The sequence below is a fragment of the Lactuca saligna genome, chromosome 3 (genome assembly GCF_052625555.1).
Source record: "Lactuca saligna cultivar CGN05327 chromosome 3, ASM5262555v1, whole genome shotgun sequence".
NCBI lineage: Eukaryota > Viridiplantae > Streptophyta > Magnoliopsida > Asterales > Asteraceae > Lactuca > Lactuca saligna.
Window position 1 is genome coordinate 141679886 of NC_136419.1, and position 20124 is coordinate 141700009.

Genomic DNA, 20124 nt, shown 5'->3' on the forward strand with positions numbered 1-20124 from the left:
CAAAAATGTCACCTTCTAAATTTAAAGGTGGTTTTTGTTCTCAACTGTTCTCGCAATAAAATTGTTTCTCGATATATATATATATATATATATATATATATATATATATATATATATATATATATATATATATATTTGCAAAGTAATTTTTTTATGTGATGTAACGACCCAATTTTCACGTCCAAAAATTTCCTTTTTAAAACATTACTTTAGAAAACGTTAATAATTAAAAACATTGTTTGATCAAACTACATCACAACGTAAACCATGTCTAAAAGCCAAATCAAACAACCAATCGAAATATCATAGTATAATTCCCAGAGAAATCTAATAGATGCGGAAACTAGTGTATGTGCATGATGTGCCGCTACCTTGCCAGCTCATTCCCCTTTGATGAAGAGGTACCTGAAACCAAAACTGTAAACTGTAAGCACAAAGCTTAGTGAGTTCCCCTATCGTACCACATACCATACAATACATAACATACATACTGCCAGGCTATTCTAGGTGCCTGACTACCCGGTACGGCTATTCTGGGGTGCCGACTACCCATGTGGCCATTCTGTGGTGCCGTCCTACCCGTGTAAAGCCGTTCTGGGGCGCTGACCTACCCATGTCAAGCTATTCTGGGGTGCTGACTACCCTTCAGTCCTAACAACCAAACCTCGAGGACTATTTCACCCCCTACTACTACCATCACGTATATCATAACACAAACATAATATCAGACATATATGGGGTGTTCGACTACCCTTCGGTCCTAACAACCGAACTCTACTACTATCACATACAACATATCATGCTAGCATATAACATATCAAGTAGTAGAAAACCTAGATGATATCACAAAGACAATCATCTATCATACATCTCCTACTGGTCGGCCGGCATTGTGGCCTTAGACCCACCGCTACTGGAAGGCAACTCACCTCGGAGTAGCTGTTGATCTAATTGGGAACTGACTGTCTATTGCTGCTGATGCTGCTCCAGAAATCCTCCTGCTGCAATTCCCACAACTTACTCAATCAAATACTGCTAACTGTCCTTTGGGTAAAAAGACCATTTTACCCCTGATCATGCCCTAAGTCAAAGTCAGAGTCAACTTCCAGTTGACCCGACTCGCCGAGTTGGCTCGCCAAATCGCCGAGTCCCTGTCTAATCTACTGACCTGGATTTTGTTTCTACTCGTCGAGTTAGGCGTTGACTCGACGAGTTCTCCATCCAAACTGATGTTCAAGTCCTTCATCCTACTCGCCGAGTTGTATGAACAACTAGGCGAGTACATCTTCATCCGTTGAACACTTATGCTGCGACTCGCCGAGTTGTATAAACAACTCGCCGTGTCTGATCTTGATCTAAGGAGATTGCCTTAAACTCGACGAGTCTGGGCATCGACTCGCCGAGTTCCATTATGGGTGAGTTTTGGCTCGCAACTCACCGAGTCCACCCTGGATTCACTACACAACTCGATACAGCTAAAAGGGGACAATCTCGGAGACTCGCGACTAGACTCGTCGAGTCAGATGAGCGACTCACTGAGTCTGCTTCATGCAAGAGCCATATATGCGATTTTGCTCGAATCTAGTCCATGCCATTCATAGATCTGGGTTCGTAGAGCATGAATAACACGTAAAATTTCCAACTTTACATGTAAATATTCATCCATGAGGGTTTTAGGATTCAAAATGCACGAAAAGTGTAGATCTAAGGTCTTCAAGCAACATGGTTCCACAAAGGTAGTAGATCTGAGCTCTTGGAGCTCAACCATGCCTAGATCTAGAGGCCAATCAACTTATTACAAAATATAATGCACATACAAGTTTGGGGAAGGGCTCAAGGAAGACTTTAATGGAGTTATAAGCATAGAGACAGGGGGAAAAACAAGTTTTACCTCAAAGAAATCACTGAGAGAACACTAAGATGCTTGGCTTCCTTCCCTTCCTCTTGATCTACTCCACCTCCGTCTCAAAATCTTCAAGAACACACACTAAAATGCCTCAAACTCACCAGAACAAGAGCTAGAACGTATGGAGAGCTTCTGGGGGTGAATGGGGGCGGATTTGGGGGTGCAAATGGGTGTTTAAATAGGGTGCAAACCCTTGGAAATTAGGGTTTTATCAGACAGCACGGACTCGCCGAGTCCATAATATGGACTCGTCGAGTCGACATCTTAACCGCGCCCCAAAGTCTCGTCTCTACTCGGCGAGTCGGGCCTCCAACTCACCGAGTCCACGGCCAAAAACACAAGTACTTAGGCAAAACTCATGTACCAGGAACCAGGTGCTACAAATCTCCCCCACTTATTTTAGACTTAGACCTCTAAGTCTGCCGCTCGATCCTGAAACAGCTTGGGGTAATGCTCCATCATCTCTTCTACCGGCTCCCAAGTCCACTTCGAATCCTTGCGGTGCTGCCATTGCACCTTCACTTGTTCCACCCTCTTGTTCCTCAAATCCTTCGACTTCCGGTCGAGGATTGCGACTGGGCGCTCAATGTAATTCAGGCTATCGTCAACCTGAATATCCTCCAACGGCACTACTGCTGAATCATCCACTAAGCACTTCCGCAGCTGAGAGACATGGAAAGTGTTTTGGATCTATCTGAGCTCGACCGACAGATCCAATCTATACGCCACCTTGCCCACCCGGGCTACAACCGTGAACGGTCTGATAAATCTCGGGCCCAACTTGCTCCGCTTCCTGAATCGAATGACGCCTTTCCAAGTCAACACCTTCAGGAGAACCATATCCCCGACTTGGAACTCCAAGTCGGATCGACGCTTGTCGGCGTAACTTTTCTGCCAACTCTGAGCAGTCTGAAGCCTGCGCCGAACCTGCTGGATCCTCTCGGTCATCTCGAGCACCACCTCGGGGCTCCCCATGACCCTCTAGCCAATTTCACCCCAGCATATCGGGGTCCTGCACCTCCGTCCGTACAACATCTCGAATGGGGGACGATCAATACTCGCGTGGTAGCTGTTGTTGTATGAGAACTCGGCCAAAGGAAGATAGGTATCCCAACTACCACTGAAATCTAACACACATGCCCGCAACATATCCTCCAAAGTCTGGATGGTCCGCTCGCTCTGACCATCCGTCTGCAGGTGAAAGGCGGTGCTAAAATGCAAACGAGTTCCTAACTCATCATGAAACTTCTTCCAAAATTTGGAAGTGAATCGCACATCTCGGTCCGATATCACTGACATTGGCACCCCATGCCGTGCTACTATCTCCCTGATGTAAATATCGGCCAACTTTTCGGCCGAGATGCTCTCCTGGATCGGAATAAAATGGGCTCTCTTGGTCAATCGATCCACGATGACCCAAATCGAATCTACTCCACGCGCAATCCTGGGAAGCTTTGTGATAAAATCCATCGTGATGTCTTCCCATTTCCACACCGGGATGTCCAACGGCTGCATCTTCCCATGCGGTCTCTGATGTTCGGCCTTGACCTTCCTGCAAGTCAAGCATCGATCGACGTACCATTCCACATCCCGCTTCATGCAGGGCCACCAATATACTAGACGAAGATCCCTATACATCTTCGTCGCCCCGGGATGAATGGGGAATCGGGACTTGTGCGCCCCCTCTATCAAGATCTGGCGCACGCCTCCGTGATACGGCACCCACACCCTGCGGTGTAGTGTCAATAGTCCTCGGCTATCATAATCGAAGGAGGAAACCTGACCCACCACACGTTCGCTCTTCCGATGTTCCTCCTTGATAGCCTCCTGTTGAGCCTCCCGAATCTGCTCCAACAGGGGAGTCACTACAATCATCCTCATGCAAATATCCCTGATCGGTGCCGCCTTGCATCTAAGTGCATCGGACACCACGTTGGCCTTTCCCGGGTGGTAAAGGATCTCACAATCATAATCCTTCACCACATCCAACCACCGACGATGCCTCATTTTCAGATTCGGCTAATCCATGAGGTACCTCAAACTCTTGTGGTCCGTGTAAATGGTACACCGAACCCCGTAGAGGTAATTCCGCCAAATCTTGAGAGCGAAAACCACCACCTCCAATTCCAAATCATGCGTCGGGTAGTTCGCCTCGTGAGGCTTGAGCTGCCTCGAAGCATAGGCAATGACATGCCCCCTCTGCATCAGTACCGCGCCCAACCCTGAAATAGACGCGTCACAATAAACCACAAAATCCTTTACGCCCTCTGGCAGGGCTAAGATCAGTGCCTCGCACAATCTCTATCTCAGTGTCTCAAACGTTGCCTGCTGCTCGGGTCCCCACTGAAAGACTACGACTTTCTTCGTCAACCGTGTCAGGGGTATGGCTATCTTGGAGAAATCCTGAATGAACCTCCGATAATAGCCTGCCAATCCTAGGAAACTCTGAATCTCAGATGGAGACTTCGAAACCTCCTATCTCATCACGGCCTCGACCTTGGCCGGATCGACCAGAATCTCGTTCTGGTTGACAAGGTGTCCGAGAAATTGCACCTCGCGCAACCAAAACTCACACTTGGAGAACTTGGCATACAAGCTCTCCCTCCTCAGGGTCTCCAAAACCTCTCTCAGATGCTCCTCATGCTCCTCCTGCATCTTGGAATAAACCAAGATGTCGTCGATAAAGACTATCACAGACCGATCCAACATCGGTGTGCATACGCGGTTCATGAGGTCCATGAACGCGGCAGGAGCATTGGTGAGCCCAAACGGCATCACCACGAAGTTATACTGGCCATAGCGCGTCCGAAATGCAGTCTTCTGCGTATCCTCCTCCTTGACCCTCATCTGATGATAACCCGAACGCAAATCAATCTTGAAGAACCAAGATGCTCCCTGAAGCTGGTCAAAGAGATCATCAATCCTCGGGAGTGGGTAATGGTTCTTCACCGTTACCTTGTTCAACTCCCGGTAATCTATACACATCCGGTGCGACCCGTCCTTCTTGTTCACAAACAGAATCGGGGCTCCCCAGGGTGAACTGCTCGGTCTAATGAATCCCTTGTCTAGCAGCTCCTGCAGCTGCGTAGACAACTCCTGCATCTCAGGAGGAGTCAGCCGATATGGTGCCTTGGCTATCGGAGCCGCACCAGGAACGAGGTCAATCCTGAACTCCACCTGTCGCTCCGGAGGTATCCCAGGAAGCTCCTCTGGGAAAACATCTGCGAACTCTCGCACCACCGGAACCTCGCTCACTGTCGCCTTACCCGCCTCCTGGGTATCCATCACATACGCAACATAACCTGCACATCCGTGCTGAGGGTATCATCTAGCCCTTGCTACTGAACAGACTGAAGGTCCACACTGTGGCCTCTCGCCATGAATCACTAACTCTCCCCCACCTGGGGTCCGGACTCGCACTAGCTGTTGTGCGCAATCTATCACTGCCCCATTAGGGCTCAACCAATCCATGCCTATAATCACCTTGTTCCCACGCAACGGAATGGGAACCAAATCTACCAAGTAGCGCTCCTCGAACAAACGCAATACGCAGTCCCGAAACACCATCGATGCTCGCACCGATCGATCATCATCAATTTCTACCTCCAAAGGGCAATCCAACATGCCCGAAGACTCAAGAAACTTCTTGATAAGCGCAAGGGACACAAACGATCGGGATGCACCCGAGTCGAACAACACCTGAACTGGGATACCTTTCACATGGAACGATCCTAACACATATACATATACCGAGCACATATCAATATCATAATATCATATAAATAAACAAGAGGGAAAGAATCATACTCGTCACCACATCAAGTGTTGCGCGTGCCTCCTCGGTGGTCAGCTAAAATGCCCGACTCCTCACCACTGGAGCCTCTACCTTGCCCTGCCGGCCATCTGTGATCCGTAGGGTCGCTGGAGCTGGCGCCTTCACCGGCACTGAAGCTGTCAACTGGGGACAATTGGCCTTCTTGTGGCCTCTTTGGTTGCAGTGGAAACACAACAAATCCGATGTCTGAATAACTGCTGCCGGAGCAGTGCAATCCCTGCTATAGTGCCCAGTCTTGCCGCACTTGTAGCAACCTGATGATCCCATCCTGCACGCCCCCTCGTGCGGCCTGTCGCATTTCCTGCAGCGGCTCGGTCCTGACTGGCCTTTCGGCCTACCATCTGATCCCTTGGGCTTCTTCCCCGAAGCCCCTCCTGTCTGTCCCTCCTCTGACTTCCGTTTCTGGATATGCACCAAATCTATCTCCCTCTCCCTTGCCCTGGTAATCATGGAGTCCATGGTGGGGCAGGCTGAAAAACTAACATGCTCCCGGATATCAGCCCGGAGCATGTCATGGTAGCGGGTCCTCTTCATGTCCTCATCGCCCGCATACTGGGGCACCAACAGTGCCCTCTCCCGGAACTTGGCAGTGATCTCCGCCACGGTCTCCGTCGTCTGTCTCATGTTCAAAAACTCCCTGGCCAGCTGCTGAAGCTCGACAGCGGGCGTAAACTCTGCCCTGAACCTGGTCACAAAGTCCGACCAGGTCATAGCCTCGATAGCTGAGGCTCCCAAAGAGTCACCCACTGACTCCCACTAATCTCGAGCTCGGTCTCGTAAACACCCTGCTGCATACCTCACCTTCGACCCCTCGGGGCAGAAGCTAGTCAACTGTGCAGAATCGATGTCTGCAATCCATCGTCTGGCAACAATGGGGTCCTTCACCCCGTGGAAGTCTGGCGCACCACTGCCCCTGAAGTCCTTAAAGGACAGCGTTTGAGATCCCGACTGGCTAGATGCCATGTCGCTCCTGAACGCCCTGAGGCGATCCTCCATCAACTCGATGATCCGTTCTTTGATCGACCCAAAGATAATGGGGGTCGACTCAAGGATGCCTCTGGTAATCTCTAACGTGATGAACTCACGTAGCCCCTCATCTACCCACTCGGAACCCGATCCCGAACCTGAACTGCCCACTGCTGGCCTCGACCGTAGTACCACCATTTTGCAATATAGAAAGAATAATTGTTAGTGATACTACTACTTCTTGAGGGATCACATCTACCACAAGTTCCCTGGTCTCATCTTGGCCTCCCTTGGTTCGGGTACGGATCCTCTGCTTCCAGTAGTACGGGCCCATACTACCCTCCACATCTATCCGTACCTTCTTCAAGGACTGCCTCGACTCCACCAGATCCCTTTTACTATGGTTGAACACTGCTATACTCATCCTAGGCTTACCCTAGGGAAATCTATAACTTTACTCTATCCAGTCCTCAGCTGCTTCAGGCCTCTTGGTGATGCCAATTAACTATTACCTGAATACAATCACATGGTGACGAGGCTCGGATAATCCTTCGAGTAAGGGACTCATCTCTACCACGGTTAGGACTCAAACAAGAGCTACGCAATAGAGTCAAATCCAACACTCTGAGATTATTCAACCCTGATCACATGTGGCTTTAACATATTCACCTAACAGTTAACTCCCATCACTTCAAAGCCCACATAGAACAAAGCAACCAGCATTTGGACATAAGGAAAACAATCTCAAGCAACTTTATCCTTGTATAGAGAGAACTGAACTAGCATACAATGCGAAACTCGTACTATCAGGAATAACCTAAACAGGCTACCCTACTGCTGTCTATTCAATTCTAGCATGCAACTCTTTCATATACTGAAGCACATAAAGCAGGCACATAAGGCATCACTCCTAGATCCTTAGTCCTATTCTAGCATGCTGTACTACAGAAACTGATAAACATAAATAAACTTGTATGGGTACATTGGGTAATACTTACTTGAGCTCAGCCGGTCGCGCACATCACACACTTTGTTCTTTCTTAAAACCCCTTTACTTAGTCTTTTAGAAAACATTTTCTCTTTCCAAAATCTTTTAATCCCCTTGATTTAAGGTCAAACACCCCCGAAGGTGTGTCCGAATCCCTCAAACCAGGGCTCTGATACCAACTTGTAATGACCCAATTTTCACGTCCAAAAATTTTGTTTTTAAAACATTACTTTAGAAAACGTTAATAATTAAAAACATTGTTTGATCAAACAACATCACAACGTAAACCATGTCTAAAAGCCAAATCATACAACCAATCGAAATATCAGAGTATAATTCCCAGATAAATCTAATAGATACGGAAACCAGTGTGTGTGCATGATGTGCTGCTACCGTGCCAGCTCCTTCCCCTTTGATGAAGAGGTACCTGAAACCAAAACTATAAACTGTAAGCACAAAGTTTAGTGAGTTCCCCCATCGTACCACATACCATACAATACATAACATACATACTGTCAGGCTATTCTGGGGTGCCTGACTACCCGATACGGCCATTTGGGGTGCCGACTACCCGTGCGGCCATTCTGGGGTGCTGTCCTACCCGTGTTAAGCCATTCTGGGGCGTTGACCTACCCATGTCGAACTATTCTGGGGTGTTGACCACCCTTCGGTCCTAACAACCGAACCTTGGGGACTATTTCACCCCCTACTACTACCATCACGTATATCATAAAACAAACATAATATCAGACATATCTGGGGTGTCAGACTACCCTTCGGTCCTAACAACCGAACTCTACTACTATCACATACAACATATCATGCTAGCATGTTTCATATCAAGTAGTAGCAAACCTAGATGATATCACAAAGACAATCATCTATCTTACATATCCTACTGGTGGGCCGGCATTGTGGCCCTAGACCCACCGCTACTGGAAGGAAACTCAACTCGGAGTAGCTGCTGATCTGATCGGGAACTAGCTGTCTACTGCTGCTGATGCTGCTCCGGAAATCCTCCAGCTGCAATTCCCACAACTTACTCAATCAAATACTGCTAATTGTCCTTTGGGTAAAAAGACCATTTTACCCCTGATCATGCCCTAAGTCAAAGTCAGAGTCAACTTCCAGTTGACCCGACTCGCCGAGTTGGCTCGCTAACTCGTCGAGTCCCTGTCCAATCTACTGACCTGGATTCTGTTTCTACTCGTCGAGTTAGGCGTTGACTCGACGACTTCTCCATCCAAACTGATGTTCAAGTCCTTCATCCTACTCGCCGAGTTGTATGAACAACTCGGCGAGTTCATCTTCATCTGATGAACACTTATGTTGCGACTCGCCGAGTTGTATGAACAACTCGTCGTGTCTGATCTTGATCTAAGGAGAATGCCTTGAACTCGCCGAGTCTGGGCATCGACTCGCCGAGTTCCATTATGGGTGAGTTTTGGCTCCCAACTCACCCAGTCCACCCTAGACTCACTACACAACTCGACACAGCTAAAAGGGGACAATCTCGGAGACTCGCGACTAGACTCAGTGAGTCAGATGAGCGACTCGCCGAGTCTGCTTCATGCAAGAGCCATATATGCGATTTTGCTCGAATCTAGTCCATGCCATTCATAGATCTGGGTTCCTAGAGAATGAATAACACGTAAAGTTTCCAACTTTACGTGTAAATATTCATCTATGAGGGTTTTAGGGTTCAAAATGCACCAAAAGAGTAGATCTAAGGTCTTCAAGCAACATGTTCCATAAAGGTAGTAGATCTGAGCTCCTGGAGCTCAACCATGCCTAGATCTAGAGGCCAATCAACTTATTACGAAATATAATGCACATACAAGCTTGGGGAAGGGCTCAAGGAAGACTTTAATGGAGTTATAAGCATAGAGACAACGGGAAAACGATTTTTACCTCAAAGAAATCACTGAGAGAACACTAAGATGCTTGGCTTCCTTCCTTTCCTCTTGATCTACTCCACCTCCTTCTCAAAATCTTCAAGAACACACACTAAAATGTCTCAAACTCACAAGAAAAAGAGCTAGAACGTATGGAGAGCTTCTGGGGGTGAATGGGGCGGAGTTGGGGCGCAAATGGGTGTTTAAATAGGGTGCAAACCCTTGGAAATTAGGGTTTCATCAGACAGCGCGGACTCGCCGAGTCCATAATATGGACTCGTCGAGTCGCCATCTTAACCGCACCCCAAAGTCTCGTCTTTACTCGGCGAGTCGGGCCTCCAACTCGCCGAGTCCACGGCCAAAAACACAAGTACTTAGGCAAAACTCATGTACCAGGAACCAGGTGCTACATGTGATATTTATGTAATGATAATTTGGAATTGTGATAAGTGGTAAAAACATATTAAGATGTTGTTTGTTTTTTTTAAAGAAAAAATTCATAAAGGCTGCGGACCACCTTTATATCCCTCTGCAGTAGACAAGGTGGACCAAACGGATACAGATTGTAATAAAAAGCATGTTTGTTTTTTTAACATTTGCATGCTGCTGCAAATATTAAAAAAAAAATAAACTGATTTTATAAACTGAAATAGTTTTTTAATACCGAAAATTTAATAATGTAATACATTTCAGCAAGAATTTATGATACTTCATTAAAAAAGAATAATATTTCAACAAAAAAAATAAAGATATTTTAGTAAAAAAATAATGATATTTCATCAAAAATTTATAATTATTCTATATAAAAAAACAAAAAAAAAATCAACAATAATAAGAAAAAAACAAAAAAAAAAAGATAAAATAAGATTTCATCAAATAAAATAAATGTTGGAAGAAGCAGTACAAGTGATGCGTCAAACAGAACACGCGCAAATGGTTTTTACTCTGAAGACTTATAGGTCTGAATTTTTTTTTTCAAAAGATATACAATACCTAAGTTTCAATTTTAATGGCTCAAAAAATGATTTTTATTTTATTTATTTTATTTATATTTATTTATTTTTTGCAAAGCTTAAGGTTTTTTCTATAATCTTTTCTAACTTTATTGGTTATGTGTATAAATAATATAGTTTATTAGTATTTTTTATACTAAACGAAATTGAATGATATTTTTGTATAATTTTGAAACAAATAAATTGTAATTTTAGTTATTTATTTATTTTTTGTACTCTTTTGAAACTTTATACCCTCCTTAACTCGTTTTGTACAAGTCAAATTGTTAAACGCTCCGCCAAAATATGATAATTTTTTGATTTTCTAACTTCATGTTTAAAAATACTAAATTAGTGATTTTAAGACTTCCCAGCAGATTCCGATTAGCATGTTAAAAAAGTCACTCATCTTGAATACCCCACCACCCAGACTGATGTCGTCATCTCTCCACCCATTGTTACTATCAGCCCTTACCACCACCGTTATCCACCACCTCATCTTCATTTACACCACCACAATCAATATGAAATTTAGGTACCAAAATTAAATTGGCATATAAATACGATCAAATCAAACGTGGAATGTTGAAACTAAGAAAGGAAATGAAATCAAGATTTAAAGAAACCAAAATAGTTGTTTTGGACAGTTGAAGGCTCATTGATTTGGAAGCGGTAGAGTTGACTAGTTATGTTTCTGCCAAATATAGAAAAAAAAAACATTCATATATCAATTTTATGACTTTATCAATTTAACCAATTAAGTATTTCTGTAATGATTAAACTCTTAGACCGTTTAAAATTTTATTTTTCCCAGTCAAAATACATATAATATAATATATTTCCACAATTTTGTTGATTTAGCTAGCTACTAAATTGTTTTTTTGGTTGTTATACTATTGGTTATGTGCCCAAATTAGTAGAAAATGATAGGTTTATAAATTAAATCGATAAAATTTAGTGTGTACTTTGTCCTAATAAACCGGAGGAGTAATTTTAAGATGATAAGAACATACAAAGGTATAATCACTACCATAATATCATTGAACAAATATATTGATGAAATGATGATATTTCAAGAGTTTTCTTATCCTTATATCACTATTTGTTATAAATTATTGATGCATATACATGACCCAATGTTCATAGACACCACACACGAATACAACATATGCTATGGCCCCGTTTGTTAATTACACATGATGAAAAATGTTGTGGAACAAAGTGGACAAAGGACTCACATTAATCTCTTTGTTAGCGATATGTAAATTTCCTCTTCATCTTCATCATTAAAAACAACACTACAAAGTTTGTCTCTTCCATACAATCTAGTAGGGTAAATTATAGCTTCATCCAAAACAACCCAAACAAAACGACTTGATTCGGTCTTTCACATAGTAATGCTTTCCTGAAAACAATTCTATTCATTCCAAAAGGAAAAATGCAAAACTCTTGTAAAACTTCCATGCAAAGATGATTAGCGATCTACAATCATTCACACTTATAACCAAGAGAAAACTTGTATATATATTCCTTCAAACTATATAAGACGTTAAAACGAAGTATGTATATGAATACCGATAGTGACAACCAAAATGGTATAAATACAAAAATACAAGATAGCATGAATCAAAATGGCTATAGCACTTGTGTACATGTTGCCAAACTCTATCACCCTTGTTCTTGCTGGCATCTGAAATAGCAACCCTGGTGACAATAGGATAAACATAGCGACTGCTACAACTGCTGGACCTAAATCTATATGCATCGTATGTAAGTATGTAAGTAAGCAAAGGGGAGTGATTTACTTAGTGAGTAAGGGAGATGAAGCTATGTTTTATGGGTGGGGGTGGGGGGACATTGGCTACTTTTTTGGTCATCAGATTACAATAACGCATGTCCCTTTTTTGTAATGCTTTTAAAAATTCAAAGTAATAAAGGAGTTCTCAAGTGCTCTATATCCTTGTATATTTATAGTTATACGTTAGATGTTTTTAAGTCCTCGTTTGTTTATATGTTATTGGACCTAGACACGTAACAATAAAATAAAGTTGCAGTTTTTTATCCCAAAAAAGGTGAAAGAAGGTATGAGAGTGACGTGAGCATGTATTGTTGTGAAGGTTTTATAATATATTTTTTTAACAACCCGAGTCATATCTGATGGAACAAATGTAGGAAAAAAAAAGTTCAGCTAACAAATAAGGAATCAAACTTTAGAATTCACGTCGTATTATTATAGATTCGTAACAGATTTATAGTTAAACCAACTTGCATGTGTTAAGGTATATATACGGGAATAAGTTTTCCTATCAAAATCCATTTCCAAACATAGGTATTTATTCGAAATTTATGTATCCTTTTTGTTCCTTTATTTTGCCTTACTTTGATCAAATGTCCTTTTTTCATGTATTCATATTTTTGAAATCGTAATCATTGGATTCTTTAGCTTTTTTAATTAGACACCCAAAAAATCATCCGATTATATAAAACTACGATAAGAAGAAATTAAAGAATTTTTTTTTGTCAAATTTAAAGTTAATTTTAGATTCTAAAAGAATAGAGATCTTAAAATTTAATATTAATCACATATTTTTCATTTGCCACTCTAACGTTGCAGTGTACTTGTAGCAATAGTATATATATCAAATCATAAATGATTAAATGACAAAAATGTATAATCATATATCATTATACCTATACATCTGTTCACAGGTTGACTAATCATATATGATTATACTGGTTGGTAGCAGATAAGGTGTTGGTGGCAGAGGTTGAGTGTTTGTGCATGTGTGTGTGTGTGTGTGTGTATATATATATATATATATATATATATATATATATATATATATATATATATATATATATATATAGAGAGAGAGAGAGAGAGAGAGAGCGCATTGAATCGAGAACATTTTTTATTGTGAAAATATTTGAGAATAATTTTGGATTACACAATTTTTTTTGAATTAAAATCATCAAAAAATACTATTATAAATAAAAAATAAGTAAAAAAATTACAAAACCCACGAACCAACACCACCATGACCCAAACAATACCACCACCTACCACCTACCACCACCACCACCCCCACCCCACACCAACGAAAACCACCACCCGCCACTGCCAATCGCAACCACCATCCACCACTACGACTACGGACCACCACCACCCATCACCACTACAACCACCCAATACCCACCAAAAACTACCACCCACCACCATCATCACCATCCCCACCACCCACCTAAATCCACCACCCATTAGTACCACCAGCCCACCACCTTTCATTATGACTAGCACTTTCTACTACAACTAACCACCACCCACCAACCATTACTACTACCACTCATCACTACCACCCACCTCTACCACCTATCACCACCACCCACCACCACCACCATCACTACACACCACCACCCACCAAAACTACCACTACTCCCACCACCCACTCACCACTAACACTCACCTCCACCACCCATCACTACCACCCACCCACCACCCTATATTAAGACCACCACTTACCACTACCACCAACCGTCACCCATCACCACCTCCCACTAACACTACCCATTACCACCACCTTTCTTCACCACCACCATCCATCACCATCATCACCATTACCATACTACCCCCACCCACCACCCACCAAAACCACCACCACTACCATCACCACCCACCACCATCCGCCACCACCCCTACCTCCCACCACAACCACCACCCACCCACCACTACCACCTATATCTACCACCCACCATTATCACCACCACCCGCCACTACCTCCAACCACTACCCACCATCTATCACCACTACCCTCCACCACCACCAACCCCACCACTACCACCATTACCACCCACCACTGCCACCTTCTCTACCACCCATCTCCACCACCCATCACAACCATCCCCACCCACCACCCACCATGACCACCGCAACTTACCATTATCACCACCGACCACCCACCATCACCATTACCACCATTACCCGCCACCCCACATGTTACCCCACCACCCTTCACCACGATCACCACCTACCACCACCAAACATCACCACACACAACTAACACCCATCACCACCACACGTGATTATGTGTATATAATCAACATGTGATTATGTGTATATAATCACATATGATTTATATGGACAATATTCTTTTTTGTCTATATAAATAATATGTGATTAGATACATATAATCACATGTGTATGTGTATCTAATCACATATGATTTATATGGACAATATTCTTTTTTTCCATATACATCATATGTGATTAGATATATATAATCACATGTGATTAGATATATTTAATCACATATGGTTAAAGTTGAAAAAAAAAACAATAATTGAATCAAGAACCTGATAATGAATCTTGTTCACATATCATAAACGATTGGGTACATATAAGCACATATGATTATATATATTTAATAAAATATGATTGATGTGGACAATATTTATTTTTTCGATTTCAATTCAATAATTGGTCTCGTGTATCTAATGTAATACTCGGTTTCGGATTTGCTTCTTTATTTGGGGCTACGATGCAATCTTTAGTGGCCATGAGGCTTAGGGCCTTGGGAAAGGAAGCGTTTGGCCCTTATCGCTTGTGTGGTTGTTATGGTCTAAGTGATCCAAGTGTTCGATTGTGTCTTTGGAGGTCACGGGTATAATCATAATTTGATATTTCGGTCTTTTATGGAATTTGTGTTTTGTTTGGGAGGTTTTAAGGCTTGGGTGTGTTATTCGAAGTGTAGGGCTTCTCGCCAGCTTTCCGCGGATATAAGGTTCGTTGGAAACGAGCCTAAGATGAGGAAGTTATAGCATTTTGAAGATATTGGCAGAATTAGCCCCTAATGGAAATAGTTGGCACATCGTTCCCATGCATGCATGGAGGGTATACGCGTGTTGGGATGAGTATGCTCGGCGTAAGCTGCGGTATGAACAACGTAATTTGGTAAGTAGATGTGGATGTCTGGAGCTATACGCCCATTGCACATACATTACGCCAACATAATGAGGTAGATCCCAAAAACCTATATTTTAGGGTTGGCTCATTATTTAAACACCTTTACTCCCAGGTCTTAGCCTCTCTTTCATACTGCATTACAACCCTGATCTTGAACCCTAGCCTCATCCAAGAGTGTTGTGAGCTATTTATGTGCATCTTTGGTGGGTTTTACTGTATATTTAAGAGTAGAAGCTTTGTGCAAGGTGGTGAATCAATAAAAGGCTTGTAGATCTCATCTCTTTGCTCCATTTCTATATCTTTAAAGGTAAAAAGTTCTAAACCTGATCATTAGAAGTTGATATCTAAGATTATTTGAGTTTTGGTCCCATTTTGACCTCATGTTGGATATCTAGCGGTTGGCCACCACTCTAGGAGCTTTGAGTTGCTACTCTTAGCATTTCTGAGGTTATAAGTTCATAAAAATGCTTGCTTGATGTTTAGAATTGGTCCATACATGTTCTAGTTGGGTTATGTTTGGTCTTAATGTATTATGTTGGTTGTTGGGTCCCATTGAGTCATGGAAATGCATACAGGTGACGACTTTATGCATTTAGGACTTGTAAGGAAGGATTTTTGAGGTTTGGATGCAAAGTACTTAATGTGTAACATCTTGACTCCCAGGTATAAATTTTAATGCTTTTATATTCATAATTATATACCTACTCGACGAGTTGGCTGGCCCAACTCGTTGTGTAGAAACGGATAAAGCCGCGTGGATTCTATAACTTACTCGACGAGTTGGAGGACCCAACTCGACAAGTTGAAGCTAGACATGAAAACCCTAATTTTTAGGGTTTGCACCCTATTTAAAGGACCTTAAGTCCTCCCTCCAGCCTCCTTACCACCTTTCACATCCAAAAACAAATCCTGATCGAGCTAACCTCCTATTTTGAGTGTATGTAAGGCTAAAAGTGTGTGTTTGGTGCATTCCTTGAAGAGACTTGAAGATTAAGAAGCTTGGAACGAGAAGGAGATTGTAGATCTAGAATCTATTTCGTGTTGAAATTCATTTGAAGGTAAAAAGTCATTAGCTTGATCCTTCTCTTCTTAGATCTCTTCATTTAAGAGTTTAAGGTCATTTATAGCTTATTCTTGAGGCATTTCTGGTATTGAGCATGTTTTGAAGTGGGGTGTTCAGATCTGGACTCCTCTAGGCCCTCATGCACATAAAGTTCTCGACTGTAGCAAGCTTTGGCCTTTCTCCATGCCATAAAGTTCTTCCTAAGGCAAGTTTTGAGTGTTTTAACCTCTTGAGGCCTTACATGCACGTAATGTTAGCAACTTTCATGGTAAAGCATAAATACGGGACGTGGCAGTACAAAGAGTTTGATAGCAAAAGTTAAAAGACAACACCAACCATATTATTAAAAACATTACAAATTTAGAATGAGTTTGAAAACTTTTTAAAAGAAATTGCAATGTATTTAAAAGTCAACACATGCAAATGCCTCTACAAGTGTTGTGTCTCTATGTGCCTTTTACTTGATGATTCCTGAAAAAAAAACATGTAAAACGAGCATCAACTATAAAAATAGTTGGTGAGTACACATGTTAAAAATAATATTGGTTTAATGAAACGTAATCAAAGTTGTCACATCCCCGAACCAGATGATGGAAACGACGGGGGCTTGGTGTGACTTCATCTTTGTAGTATCATCATATAGTATATAATTGAAACGTAACATCATCATCATCACACATGTAATATAACAACATACATTGTTTACATCGATTATTGTGTTTTGAATATTACATTCCAAAATAGTTAAAGTATGATGAAACAAAATATACAAATATCCATTAACTCATTCCGCCCAACCTACTCAACGGTTTCCTGAGAATACAAGTTAATGCAAAAAGTCAACATAAGAGAGCCGCGGTTGAACGCGTAGAAAGGATGGCACATTATGTAGTCAGGGACTACCAGGCGCGACAAACAACATTAGAAGCCCGACTTCGGGCCACCGTGCATCACCTAGCTAGACTTCAGGGTGCATCTACCTCATCAACAACACGGCCAGACCATTCTCTTCGCAACTAGTACCCGTTCATCTGCTACCTACTACCGTTATGATTTTATTTTTTGTACCACTCTATGTACTATCGACTACATGATTAAGTGATTACACTACTCATGGAGTCGTTACTCTGTCGGATTTTATTTCATTTCATGTATTGTGTGCCTTATGTAGGCAAATTTTCATGTATCAAAATACTATCATTAATGAAAGCGGCTATATATTTTCTCATGATATTGTTATCTGCTACATGTTCTATTACTTTTACTACATGTTGATTGTATGCACTCACTTACTTACACAAAACCGAATCACCGACACTGTTCTATAATCAAGAAATCATGAAATTAGAATCCACTAAATACTCAACATCCTTCCATTCTATGACAGAAGATGCCCCAGAGACCAAATCGCAGAACCAACACAACACCAACACCACCGGAGATAAACTCAATTGCGTTCCAAGCGGCGGTGTCAGCTGCGGTCATCGCAACACTGGAACATATTCACAACGGAAATTAAGGAGGAGGTAACGAGCAAGGAGCCAGAAGTTCAAATCAGGGGACGAACCAAGGATCTGCAAGGACCTGTACCTACAAGGACTTCTCGGATGCCAAGCCTCAAACTTTCAACGAGACAGGAGGCGTAATAACTCTAAAGAGGTGGATAGAAAAAGTGGAATCAGTATTTGAGATCTGTGGATGTCCCGAGGAGTGCAAAGTGAAGTTTGCATCTTGCACATTCATTGATCAAGGTTTTTTTGGTGGAATGGTCACATAGAGGCCATAACACTCCCAGTGGCGAATGCTATGTCATGGGAGGAGCTGAAGGAAATGTTGATGCAAGAATATTGTCCAATAGGAGAAATCTAGAAAATGGAGTAAGAACTATGGAACCTTATAGTCCAAAACACCGAAATTGATGCTTACATCTCGAGGTTTAGTGAGTTGTCACTCTTGTGTCCTGGGATGATCATGTTTGAAGGAAAGAAGATTGAAAGATTCATTTGGGGACTGACCGCTCCAATTCAAGGAAATTTAATCATAGCGAATCCGAAAATGTATGACAGTGCTAAAAGGCTAGCCTAGAAGTTATATGACCATGGAAACAAGAAGGGTGCAAAAGTAGGGGAAACAAAAGTAAAAAAGGAATGTGATAACAAGAAAGGCAAGAGCAACAATCGAAAAGGGCAACAAAACCAAGAGTCAAAAAAGAAGCAAAAAACAGTAGCGGTCCACGCTGCTACTGCCCAGGTTACCACAACACCACATGCTCCAGCTTCATTTACACCAACTACTACCAGACAATACTCAGGGACCCTACCCAAGTGTAACAAATGCAGTTTTCATCACCATGGAGAATGCTTGGAGATGCATTACACGAGTTGCAACCGAAAGGGTCATACCACACGATACTACAAAACTCAGCCTCAACGAAACCAACAACCGAATAACAACAACAACAACAACAATCGCAAAAACAATAATGATAGGGATAGTTACACTTATTATGGGTATGGAGGAACTGGTCATTTCAAAAGCGATTTCCCCAAAGCTAACAACCAAGGGGCATGAGGATTAGGAAGAGTGATGATGTTGGTTCAAGGTGAAGTAGTTCAAGACCTGATGGTTGTTACTAGTACGTTCCCGCTTAACAACACTTTCATATTCATCTTGTTCGACAGTGGAGCTGAGCGAAGCTTTGTTAGTAACAAATTCAAACATTTACTAAATCAACAACCCTAGAAGCTAAACGAAGCCTTAACGGTGGAGATGGCTAATGGGAAAACCGAAACAATCAAAGATGTTTACATAGAGTGCACATTAACACTAAACAACCATTCATTTCAAATAGATCTGATGCCAGTAAATATTAGGAGATTTGATGTGATAATTGGCATGGATTGGTTAAGCCCCCACCATGCTGATATTATGTGTCGTGAGAAGGCCGTCCGTCTTCACCTTCCCAATCACAAAACCCTAAAAATTTATGGTGATAAACTTGGCGCCAATCTTCATCTCATCTCGTGCTTCAAGGCACAAAAGTGCCTGCATAAGAAAAACTATGCTTTCTTCGCTCATGTTGTGGATAAAACCAAAGAGGAAGTAAACATTAAAGACATCCCAGTGACATGTGACTTCCTCAATGTATTTCCAGAAGACCTTCCAGGAATACCCCCAAAGAGACAGGTCGAATTTCAAATCGACCTAATACCAGGAGCCACATCAATTGCCAAATCACCCTACATGTTAGCTCACGCCGAAATGTAGGAGCTGTCCCTTCAACTAAGAGAATTATTGAACAAAGGATTCATCAGACGAAGCTTCTCACCCTGGAGAGAGCTTCGTTCTTGTTTGTCAAGAAAAAGGAAGGATCCTTTAGGATGTACATCGATTACATGGAATTGAACAAGCTCACTGTTAAAAACTGATACCCACTCCCTCGTATTGACGATCTATTCAACCAGATGCAAGGAGCTAGTTACTTCTCCAAAATAGATCTAAGATCCGGTTATCATCAAC

General features: G+C 42.2%; 1 protein-coding gene across 1 annotated transcript; it reads right to left on the minus strand.

Annotated features, from left to right (window-relative positions):
* Nucleotides 1–11631: 11631 nt before the first annotated feature.
* LOC145033975 (uncharacterized) lies at nt 11632–12420 on the minus strand. Its single transcript, XM_078982430.1, has one exon. The coding sequence runs from the start codon at nt 12345–12347 to the stop codon at nt 12132–12134; it is 216 nt and encodes a 71-aa protein (XP_078838556.1). The 5' UTR covers nt 12348–12420; the 3' UTR covers nt 11632–12131.
* Between the last annotated feature and the right edge of the window lie 7704 nt (nt 12421–20124).